At 32.7% G+C, this 12,839-nt stretch overlaps 2 protein-coding genes across 8 annotated transcripts in view; one reads left to right on the top strand and one right to left on the bottom strand.

Annotated features, from left to right (window-relative positions):
- The window catches only part of jvl (javelin-like), a 317,251-nt gene extending 314,183 nt beyond the window's left edge, over positions 1 to 3,068 (top strand). For 5 of the 6 annotated variants that reach the window (XM_076394244.1, XM_076394241.1, XM_076394245.1 and 2 more), the window contains one exon: positions 1,554 to 3,068. In XM_076394244.1, the coding sequence (XP_076250359.1) occupies positions 1,554 to 1,874 (321 nt within the window). In that variant the 3' untranslated portion in view covers positions 1,875 to 3,068. The remainder of the gene's footprint in view (positions 1 to 1,553) is intronic. The other variant, XM_076394247.1, reaches the window with a different exon arrangement.
- Positions 3,069 to 3,930: 862 nt separating this feature from the next.
- The window catches only part of LOC143190121 (polycystin-2), a 28,351-nt gene continuing 19,442 nt past the window's right edge, over positions 3,931 to 12,839 (bottom strand). Inside the window, exons 13-15 of one of the 2 annotated variants that reach the window (XM_076394232.1) lie at positions 7,409 to 7,515; positions 7,290 to 7,353; positions 3,931 to 4,180 (exon numbers count right to left, since the gene is read on the bottom strand). In XM_076394232.1, coding sequence (XP_076250347.1) covers positions 4,069 to 4,180; positions 7,290 to 7,353; positions 7,409 to 7,515 — 283 coding nt within the window. In that variant the 3' untranslated portion in view covers positions 3,931 to 4,068. Of the gene's footprint in view, positions 4,181 to 7,274; positions 7,354 to 7,408; positions 7,516 to 12,839 lie in introns of both variants that reach the window. The other variant, XM_076394233.1, reaches the window with a different exon arrangement.

Below are 12,839 nucleotides of genomic sequence, written 5' to 3' on the forward strand. Positions count from 1 at the left end.
GCCTTGTTAGAATGAAATTATTATAAAAATATATACAAGCACCTATTAGACACAATATGGATCATATGCTATACTGTATTTGTATCAGTCTTTCATGTGCATACAACATAAACGTACACATTATAGACGGTATTGTTAAAGTTGAAAATCATGTACCGGATCTTCTCACATCCGTTTCGGACAAAATGCTTGCCATGCGACTCTTCTTGTCAGTCAAATCATAATTATGATATTCAGACCAACCAGTGAAACTTAAATATGGTGGATTTAAGGCATAAGGAAATACAATTTTGCAACTTCTCGAGCTATAATTACTGAAATATTACGTTAGTTCTGAGCAACGTAGCGTGCGCGGATTCTAAGGATTGATTATCTTATAAATTTTACAATGGATGCCGGATAACACAACTAATAATACATAATATAGATTATAGGTTCTGCTACAAATAATTATTCAAGTTGTGTTTTCTTTAAAGTATCAAAATTGTATATCATTTCCTATAAATATTTGTATGAATAATTTCATTATATAATCTTCAATTTTTTGATACCTTACTTTTGATTAACGTCGAAGAGTTATCTTAATGTAAACAAACTTATGGACGGTGTATTTGACATCAAAGACATCAAGTTTATTAGATTTAATGTTCATTGAATCATTATAAAAATTATTGATATTTCTTTTCTTCTTTTATTTGTTTTATGATATGTATGTACCAGGTTGTTCAATAAACTCTGAAATACATTGCAAACATATTTTAATATTTAATATACTTTCCTTAAATTTTTGTTCATATCGCAGTTATCCTCTAATTCATGAAATTCACTCCTACATGAAAAATCAGAAAGACCTTGCCTTTTTGTGCGGCGTAAATCGAAGAACTAAATCCGGCAAATAAGGCGGGTTTAAATTTATTTTAATTTTAATCCACAAAATTTCAGGATAGTTTTCTGGGCTGATTTACGTCCCAAAAAAAACTGATACTAACAGCTCTTTTGTCGATTTTTGTAACTTAGCTGACTTCGAATCAAAAATACCCAGTCTGGTCATGATGATAGACTCAAGTCACATCTATCAGTATGAAACTGTACACATATATAGATTACATTTATATATATTAGGTGCAGGGCAACGACCAGTGACAATGTAATAAATACATTTAAAAATATTATCATTATTATAAACATTGGTTAATTTGATTGATTGCAGTAATGGGAATGAGAAATCTTCCAAGACTATTGTTATGACTATATGTATTGTTATATACTATTGTTATGACACTTGTTATGTGTAACCTGGTTACATTTACTACATTATTTTCATAAGATTGTACATTTGTGACTCAAATAACAGTATGATAATTAACATTAAACCTTCAAGCTGTAAAAAACCTTTAGTAATTTAAGATAATCATAATAATAATGTTCAGAATGAACCAAAATGTATCACATTTTCTTTGGAAAACACCGAAATTATATATTACGTACGCGAAATAAAAAGGATTATTTTTTATGACTAATAAATATATTGATGTATTTACTTTTATTCCCAGGTTCAAATTTCACCGTTGGGAAACGAAAAATTTCAATCTCCATGGATTCTCTCTTCATATAAGGCAGAACAACAGCTTGACGATTATCCCGATTCCCTCATGGAGAAGAGTTCTATTCAGCAAACCATCACCGATTCGGAGAGTCATAGATTTCAGACGGCGAACACCTTTCTTTGGGAAAACCGACAAGACTTCTACGACAGCATCGACAGCAATATGGCTTCTTCTAATTGTTGTTATCGCTCTAATGGTGAAGATTTGGCTGAGTGCGACTCTTTAGAAAAACACCTCGCATCTTCGGTTTCTTTTGGGAAAAAATAAATTCTAAACTCATTCTACAAACTCAACATAAAATTATATTTTTGCTTGGTTAAGTAAAGGTCATTTTGTCGTACACATTGTATAGTTTTTTAATCAACACTTGTGCAATTTCAATCCGTCTTGTTTTGTATATTTTTTTCTTAAGAACACTAGTAGATAAAAATATTGTTTAAATCGAAAAATATAAAAATACCAGATAATTATTGAACTCTTATTATTCAGTATTATTTAAAGATCAATACTTTTTACATAATATCATTATGTATCTAGTAAGTGTATTGCATTTAACAGAAAGTTAGCTTTTAAGGGTTATATTATGTACTATGTTCGGCCCTAAAATATGAGTATACTGATTCAACCTAGGAAAGAATATCTTTATAGCATTCCACATATAAATGTCAAAAATTTATAAAAACATTTTTTGATTTAAACATGTTATCTCATGAAAACCTTATATTATCATACTTAAGTAAGTTTTTATACTACTCTATTTCTTTTGTATAAAATTAAGTTTTACTAGAGATAAATAATGTATTTATTTAATTCCCTTTAAGATATATGTATAAGTAAAAAATGTTAATTTTGCTGATTAGGTCTGTGATAGGAATATATTAGAAAGGAAAGTATTTGTGGCAATTTTCAACAACTATGTTCCTAAATACTAAATCTAATTTTGCTAAAAACAAAACCAAATTTAGGTACATTATTTTGCCTGATCCCAAACTAAGTGTGATACCTGGATATCAGAAAAATACAGTAAGATATATTTTTTGTGTGTTGTTAATTATATGTTAAAATTATATCAACATCTATTTTTTTAGTTGAAAATTACTAGCCCTACTAGCCCCAGAATTAAATTGTCCCCGTTGTTTCTTATCTTATAATTATTGCTTCGTAAAATAGTTATGTTAGATCATGAAATTCTTGTAGACATAAAAAATGTGAAGGAATTGTAATTGCTGATTTTCATCTTATATAAATGCCACTATCATTTGTGATATATTAGAATGCTCATCACAAGTGCAGCTAAATGATTTTATTCAACCTCTATCTATAATGGTATATCTAAATAAATTTATAAAACTTGTCCCTTTTAAGTATTGACTGAACATATATATCTGCATAATGCTGTGTAAAGTACTGTAAATATTTTGTTTATAGTAAATATTATATATTAAAGTAATTATCTTAAAATTTGCTTTTTAATTATATTATATTGTAATATAACTGTAGAGAAATTAGCATATCTGATCCTTTCAAATCCATCCATTAACGTTTTTTCCTGATTTTTAAAGCCAGAAACAACGTCCTATTATTAGTATTTTCGAATTTAGCAACTATGAGGAAAGCTATAATCAAACATATCACATCATGCTATTTTGAGTTCAAAAATGTGAACAATTAATACAATGCAATTAATCAAATGCAGCTGTATATAAATGGTATATTGTCTTTCACCACTCTGCTTGGAATAATACTATATGCAATAATTGGGCGGTTGGTTAATATGTGCCTAAACAGTTATACACTTTTAGAAAAGTGAATCTGTAAGATCCTCTATTATGTAACAGATGATTTGATAATGATGATTTAGAATTTTCATGTTAAAATAGCATAACCATAGAATTTTTTATTTCTCCAGGCTGACTTTGGCAGCAGATTTCTTCAAATCAAATAACAAAAATAATGAATGTTGAAAATGCAATTTTAAGCATTCCATGGTTAAGTTAATAACACTAACACTGTTATTTTATGAAGGGATGTATCAAAATCATTGAATTTAATTGTTGCGTTATTTTGTTTAACAGTTCTTTACTAGCTAATATTAGAAAGTACCCTAAGCAATATTAGACAATATTTTTCACTAATGTGGGAGTTGAAATTCAGATTCAGAATAATCCAAAATTTCTGAACACCTAAGTGATGTATACAGTGGTCCTTGGTTTTGATGAAAATGTCGAAGTTAGTAGGCCTATGGGATTGTGACTTGTGATTGTGCAGAAGTCGACACAGTCCAGTTTAGTCTAGGAGACTTGTTGGTTAAGACTAAATAAAAATTATAATTAAAAATATAATTAAAGCACATTACAAAAAAATTTAAATCTATTAAATTGTTTTTCTCCAATATTTTTTTCGCATCACTAAGTATAATTTTATATATCTTAATAAAGTTATATTTTTCTGAATCGTTTAACTATTGGACCTTTTTTGTTTCTTGTGTACTTTCTAATTTCGATAGAAGTTCGTGTACTCTCTCTCCTAATTCAATAAGGCTTTTTTCAAGTTCGTTCAGCTTCATATCTTGTCTGAAAATACATAATTAAGAATTAGAGGGTATAATAATAATTTACATATATAAATTTTTGTCAGATTAACGTTTTTCAGTTAATAAATGATTAGATATTAATGTTTAGCGTAGAACAGTTGAAAATATATTTTATATCTATCAATATATTTATCAATATATTGACATATCGATATAAAATTATTTTTGGTCCTTGGAGTACCAAATATATTGATATCGAGAGATTTTTAAAAAAATATCAACCAGCGATTAACAACCTATTAGATGACAATTCGGAGATCTTGCTAATTGGTTAATAATCAAAGTGCACATCCTAAAAGGAATTTTGCTAGTAAAACTGAAATGATTAATGTCAAACTTGGAAATGAACCTATTTTTGGCATTGTTTTTCAAAAAATTACTCTATCAACTTATACAGATAATCTGTAAAAGAGCTATATAAAATAGCAAATCACTCAAGCTATGATGTATGTGCCTTTATCCTAGCTGTTTTTCTGATGGTTTTTTTCCGACATTATAATTATATTCTATTAGATATTATAGTTCTTGACAGAATATTCTAAGTTCAGGAATAACACATTAAATGTACTCATATTATTGTAATATCTAACGATTATTTCTTCTGGAAACTCTCTAAAAGCAAAACAAGGAAAATCAAAACACCATCCATTTCTGTAGTCAGCAGAAACCGTATTTCTGGCGGTCATTGACCAAGAAAAAACTCTTAACGTTACGAGGTCCAGATGAATTGCTTAGATGACCCCACTAGGGAGGTCAACATATCAAATTTCAGTACCTTCAACTAGAAGTATCTTGTAAAGCTTGGAAAATGTGTTTCAAGTTAGAAAAACATAGTATGATGTCCCAAAAGGCTTCCCTTTGGTCCCGTGACTGACACCGCTTTACTCACGAATGCGTTGACCTTGCAGGGCCACATTGAGGGAAGGCAAAAACAACTCCACGACATGGTACACTGGTTAATATTAGTTAATATCTTCCTCGAGCGACGATTCACAACTCTAGCCTCTCGATAAGCAAAGAAAACGTACCTAGATTTACTTTTCGACCAAAAGCTTAGTTGCTCTCAGAAAGGAAGCGAGATAGCCCATACTCTATACCCGCTAATTTGCTGATCCATGGTTCTTTACGAATCAGGCGTTTACTTCACATTCGATTCGATGCTTCATGATTCGTAGGTTCTTAAGATTTTTTTTACCCGAACATTTATTTCCTGACTTTTCTGTAACTTTCGATTGAAAAATTGTGTTCCAAAATGAAGTTACTCGGAAAATAAATGTATCCAGGAACTGGCAGATCTTCTGGACCTACACTACCATCGGGTGTATGTGTCACAGTGCTCGTTTTCTCACCTTAATTAACAGGGTGTCCGCATGTTTGATGACAGCTATGAATCTCTTCAAGTTAAGAGGAATCGTCAGAGACGATGGAGAAATGCCGGCCAGCTTAGTCTATTTTATGTTTTGGTCTTTCAGGAGGATGGAATGATGGTAATGTGATGAATATGAGGATTGGAAAAGATAGGAAAATAAAAGGAGACTGAATTAATCAAAAGTGAGGTCTGTACGTGGAAAACTGACAGAGGTGGGTGTGCGTGTTAGGAATTACTTATTATTCGGGACGGAACGGAATTTAATAACACCACTTATGTCTTTGGAACAAAAGAAACAATTTATTTATATCGCCTCTCTTTTATACATTTTTAAACAGCCTCAATACAAATTACAGCGCCCTCTACTAGTTGTTCTTCTTTTCTACATTTACTCTTGTATGGACAGAAATCATCTATTTAAGAGTGTGTATCTATGCGTGGTGCGTAAGTGGATGAAGGTTTGGCTGTAAATGAAACTTAAAAAATGTAATGCGATGTCACGAACCACTATTATGGCAGAGGGAAGTTGGAAAATTAGGTTAAAAAGGGATTCAGGTGACATGTTTGCGCATCAAGATATGTAGATGGTGCATGTGGTAATAAAACAACGAAGGATCTCACGGCAACGACTTTTTTTGGTTTGTGTTTAGAGGAACAGAAGTCCAAAGACACGTAAATCATTATTACCGTCTGGCGAAAGTAACGGGGTGCATCGATTCTATTAACTTGTGTAATACATTAATGTTCGAATGGATGAGTTCAGAAGGAACATTATTTGAAGGAGAGTTAGTTGAAGGTGAGGTTAGTTTCTTGCAATGTAGCTGTATGATCCGCGCAGCAACTCTGTGTTATATTACTGGGTTAAATCGGGATATGACTTGTGCTTAGATGGACATTCTCTCCAATTGTAAGAGGGATGAATCGGAGGACGACACTCTTGGTTTAGATTATAATGAGGTCTTTCGACTTTTGGGAGAGAAAGGAGCTTTATATTAGGGGCCTTATGTTAGTGAAAGAACGATTAATATTTCACATTCATATTTCACAGAGTGAAATATTTTCGCTTTGGTTCCTGGTATGAGACTCTCTGTTCTTCTTATACGCTGAATACGCTTCTTATATCTCTTCTTCCGTGGTGAATGGTTCTGATTGCAATTCTCATGTGATAGGGAGGAACAAGGAGTGAGTAACAAATATATAAACCGAACTTATCTTTTCAAGGGAAGTACTAACTACTGGAGATCACAAACTAATGATTATTATCAAACAGAGGCGTGTTATCATTAACATATCGCGGTTCATTAGACCTTGTAAGAGTGGGAAATTATTGGAGACTTATTATATTGTTTCCCCAATCATCACGGGACGAATACAATATGTACCAATAATATACCAACAAGACTCGAAACTTTGCAATCAGAATGATAGGGACTGCTCTATTCAGACACGAATTATTTTGGCTCAACCCAATCCTAAGATGATTATTCTATAACAATTCGTTAAAATATGACATATTAGAAGTAGTGTAGCACCTCGATGAATCTAATTACAAAATATAAATTAAACAAGGCACCACTCCATATTATTGAAATAAAATTGTTTAGATAAAGTAAAAGCGTCTAAAAATGTTTCATACCTACATAAATCAAAACTCATGTACATTTATAAAACAGTTATTTTGATAAACAAAAATAATAGATAATACCAAAATATAGCAAACCTTTGGAAATCTTCCCATTTAAGAGCTTTATCACGTCCGGATTTTCTGTCTTCTTCTTCTAGAGCTATTAAAAATATATTTGTATAACGATAAATATTTACAAAAAATGTAACCTATACCAAATTTCTCGAAGAATTTTTCAACATGCTCCTTCTTCAAGTCCTTTAAAGGATTGATATCATATCGGGTAAAAAACATTTCAATTTCACGATCTTCAAAATTACACCTAAAAACAATATGTAAGTATAAGAGTAAAGTATAAGGTATGCAATGTGAAAAAACTATTTTTAAAACACAAAAAATTTTACATTAATATTTTATTTACATTAAAAACCAATTTTATTTTATAGAAAGGGGCGACTTTTTGAACGGCGGTACAAAACCACACTGGCTGTTTTTACATATTAAGAAACAATCCAAAAGTCCATATCAACGACGCCTATTTTTGAGCATTTGAACATTTCACTCGTTGCACCATTCAGTCTTAACACGTCTCCTCAAATTCCCAACCCGTAGCCAGTGCTGTAACAGTCGGGCGATATAATACCTCCCTCCTGAAGAAACTACCTCAGTATGCACAGAAATACAGCAATTACTTCTTTGGTACCGTACACCTTGATCTGCAAGCGTCTGTCCAAATTCAGTACACTATGTTAGTTCACAACAACTTCAGTCTGCCTTTAGAGGCTTTATGCACTGAACTATGTATTATGTACCGGTAATCCATATAAGGGAGTTTTTCAAAACATATTGGTTTTTTTATAACATCTTTATTGGATACGCTTAGTACAATCTTAATTATAAATTAATTTATTGCTACATTTCATTTTTGCTTGGATTAATTCACAAGCAAGACGAGTACGAGAAAATACATCAATATGTATTCCTCAATTCATTGGTTTATGACTGTCAAATATATGATTTACATCGATACAAGAGCCAGTGTAGAAAAGAAGATGAATTAGTAGAGAGCGCTGTAATTTGTATCGAGGCTGTTCAAAATTGTATAAAAGACCAGAGATACAGACCAGTAAATAAAGTTTCTCTTTTATTCCAAAGCCATAAGTGGTGTTATTAATTCCGTCTCGTCCTGAATCATAAGTGATTCGGTAACAAGTTATGGGTCCAGATTTATCTGTATAAATGAGAAGAAGCAGTGGGCTGACGACGGAGAGTGCAAGGGAATGGAGTTTACGTAAAGTTCCACTATATATAAATATATATACACAAAGGAAAGTGTAAATAGGAAGATGGCTGTATGGAACACACGGAATTAAGTTACGGAGAACTAGAGCACTCAAGTATCAATGAAACACCAGAAAACTAGAAACATGTAATCTTGACTTATCGGTAGGAGAGAAACAAACACTGTAATCAATGGAGTATTCAAGAGTTTAGTAACGCAGCCGTGTATAATTCACCAGGTTTAGCGAAGCAGTAAACAAATTAGAAACATGGGAAGCAACAGAATTATCGGCAGGATAAATAGAAACGTTGTAATCAATGAAGAACAGTTTAGTAATGCAGATGTGTGTAATTTGCAAGCTTTAATAAAGCACTAGAAAATTAAAAACATGGGGACCTACAGAATTATAGGACCAGTGAAGCAGTAGTAATCTAGAAACAGAGCTACAGGTAGGATAAAAAGCTATTGAAACCAATGAAGAAAAGTTTAGTTACAAAGTATTAGAATTTGACATAAATATCAATTCAAGGCAACTGGATCTAAAGTGCAAGATAAATCAAATTGAGGTTCGATCATATTATATGTTGGAACACGAAATGAAGTAATGAACAAGCTAAATTTTAAAAGATCAGAGTATTACTAACAGGTCAATTGAAAAGTCCCCGGCCTGACACATAGATAGCTCTACTAGAATTAAATCTATACGTTTTTGAGTTCGTCCTAACCCCCAAAAGATGTGTGTATAAATTTGACAGCTGTCGGATCATTAATTTGTGAATTATAGCATTTTAAGTGAAGCAACTTTTGTTATTGTGCAAAAATGGATAAAAGGGAATCGCGTATTGATACAATATTGCATTTTGAGAGGAAAAAATACAGTTGGCGCAAAAACTTGGCTTGATGCCGGGTTTCCGGATACTGGCCCAGGAAAATCAACCATCAAGGATTGGTAATCTAAGTTTAACCGTGGTGAAATGAGCACCGAAGACGGTGAACGCAGTGGACGCCCAAAAGAGGTTATTACCGACGAAAACATTTAAAAAATCCACAAAACGATTTTGAATGACCGTAAATTGAAATTCATTGTACATAATACCATTCAAAAATATTTGGGTATGAGAAAGTTCTGGGCAAAGTGGGTGTCGCGCGAGCTCACTTTTGACCCAAAACAACGACGAGTTGATGATTCGGAGCAGTGTTTGAAGATGATCAAGCGTAATAAACCCGAGTTTTTGCATCGATATGTGACAATGGATGAAACATAGCTCCATTATTTCACTCCGAAGCCCAATCGAGAGTTATCCGGGTGGACTGCACAATGGCCAAAAATATTGAAATAATAAATTTATTGAATATTTCAAAAACTAAAACAAATTTTAGACAACAGGCTGCTGAAAACTGATTTGAATTCAGTTCCCCAAATCTACCTTGTTAGCAGCTTTTGGTTGCTCAGGGCCAAAACCGTGTATAATTGTGATATATTTCTCCCTGAATTTTTGTATTATTTTTCATTGACATCAAAATCACCATTTTTAAATCGTTGGAATAACTAGTATATGATGGAGCAGTGTTTCCTCAAATCAAACAGTAAAAATAGTGAATGTCGAATATGCCACTTTTTTTATTATTCTCCTAGAACGACAACAATCTACCCGTGGGCAGTACGTATTATTATATGATTTCAGTTATTTAATATCACTATCCTGGCATGTAGTAGATCACTTCACGAAAACATTTAAAAAATCCACAAAACGATTTTGAATGGCCGTAAATTGAAATTCATTGTACATAATACCATTAAAAAATATTTGGGTATGAGAAAGCTTTGGGCAAAGAGGCTGCCGCGCGAGCTCACTTTTGACCCAAAACAACGACGAGTTGATGATTCGGAGCAGTGTTTGAAGATGATCAAGCGTAATAAACCCGAGTTTTTGCATCGATATGTGACAATGGATGAAACATAGCTCCATTATTTCACTCCGAAGCCCAATCGAGAGTTATCCGGGTGGACTGCACAATGGCCAAAAATATTGAAATAATAAATTTATTGAATATTTCAAAAACTAAAACAAATTTTAGACAACAGGCTGCTGAAAACTGATTTGAATTCAGTTCCCCAAATCTACCTTATTAGCAGCTTTTGGTTGCTCAGGGCCAAAACCGTGTATAATTGTGATATATTTCTCCCTGGATTTTTGTATTATTTTTCATTGACATCAAAATCACCATTTTTAGATCGTTGGAATAACTAGTATATGATAGAGCAGTGTTTCCTCAAATCAAACAGTAAAAATAGTGAATGTCGAATATGCCACTTTTTTTATTATTCTCCTAGAACGACAACAATCTACCCGTGGGCAGTACGTATTATTATATGATTTCAGTTATTTAATATCACTATCCTGGCATGTAGTAGATCACTTCACGAAAACATTTAAAAAATCCACAAAACGATTTTGAATGGCCGTAAATTGAAATTCATTGTACATAATATCATTAAAAAATATTTGGGTATGAGAAAGCTTTGGGCAAAGAGGGTGCCGCGCGAGCTCACTTTTGACCCAAAACAACGACGAGTTGATGATTCGGAGCAGTGTTTGAAGATGATCAAGCGTAATAAACCCGAGTTTTTGCATCGATATGTGACAATGGATGAAACATGGCTCCATTATTTCACTCCGAAGCCCAATCGAGAGTTATCCGAGTGGACTGCACAGGATGAATCCGCTCCAAAGCGTGAGAAAACGTAACAGTCGGCTGGCAAGGTTATGACGTCCGTATTTTGGGATGCGCATGGAATAATTTTCATTGACTATCTTGAAAAAGGAAGGACTATTACATAGCGTTATCGGACCGTTTGAAGGACGAAATCGCTGGAAAAATGGCCGCACTTGAAGAAAAAGAAAGTGCTGCTTTACCAAGACAATTCACCGTGTCACAAGTCAGTGAAAACGATGGCAGAAATCCATGAAATGGAAAATCCAGATCTGGCCCCCAGCGTCTATTTTCTGCTCTCAGATCTCAAAGGAATGCTCGCTGGGAAGAAATTTTCGTCGAATGAAGGGGTGATCGCCGAAACTAAGGCCTATTTTGAAGTAAAGAACAAATCGTACTACAAAAATGGTATCAAAATATTATGTTAAAAAAAAATTGCGAAAAAATTGTGTTTTACTATAGTAGGCCGGGGACTTTTCAATTGACTTGTTATTTCTTGTGCTCGGAAGGTGATGTTCATCTCGTTATATTCGTTGATGAATCGTTAATGAGAGGACCTGAAGTAGGGATGCAGACAAAATATCTATATTTGCGGAAAAAAATTCGATATTTTTTGGCCGATATATCGATATTTTTCGATATTTTTTTTAAATGAATTAAATATAGTTGTTAATAAACCTTTATACGACTTTATATGGACTTGAAGGAACAAGTTATGAAGACTGGAGTGGTAACCAACTAGGAAAAGTTTTAATGGATTCAAGCCATTTTACAAAGGCAACCCAATGGCATAGAATAAATTCATTTGAAGGCAAATACATATGTATGTTTGGCAGCCCAAGAACAAACTAAATAATTGGTATTAAAAGTGGACAGTGTTTTGGCATCTATTTCTAGGATTGTTCAAAGAGAGAATTATGTCTAAAGAAGGAAATTGATTGTTACGTTTGTTTATCACATAATTGTGCAGACTTAATCAATCAAATCATTAATTAAAGTTAAATTCTCACCATGTAGAAATAGAATAGTTCTAAATTCAAACAATTTTGTATGTAGAATATAATAGTTTTGTTCTGGCAATTTAAATGTATTTTTGTAATTTGTGTTAAATATATGATTTATATGGATACAAGAGCCAATGTAGAAAAGAAGAAAAATTAGTATAGAGGGCGTTGTAATTTGTATCTAGACTGTTCAAAATTGTATAAAAGACCAGCGATGTAAATAAAGTTTCTCTTTTGTTCTAAAATCATAAGTGGTGTTATTAATTCCGTCCAGTCCCGAATCATAAGTGATTCGTAACAATGACTAGGGGCCTTTTGTGACCTTGCAGCTTCAGCTGTGATACTTTTGGCTGATCTCTTTTTAACTACACCAAGCAGTGATTCAGGTAACTCCAAAACTATTGTCACTCCAACTATAGTTCAGACTCAGACTTCAAATGACAGTTCAACAACTCAGATTACCGTTACTTTAAATGAAACACGAGAAAAGCCACTTTCAACTACAACTGTAAAAAGACGTTCACTGACCCCTACAGGATGCACAGCAGCCAAAAAGCCAAGGTTAATTAGTACCCATATGAAAAATAGATTGTAATAGTCTAAAACACATGCAAATTGGTCGAAAAAAAAACAGGAAAATTGGAC

Source organism: Rhynchophorus ferrugineus, unplaced genomic scaffold, assembly GCF_030347505.1.
Source record: "Rhynchophorus ferrugineus isolate W39M unplaced genomic scaffold, kcgeb_rfMv2 rfM2, whole genome shotgun sequence".
Taxonomy (NCBI): Eukaryota; Metazoa; Arthropoda; class Insecta; order Coleoptera; family Curculionidae; genus Rhynchophorus; species Rhynchophorus ferrugineus.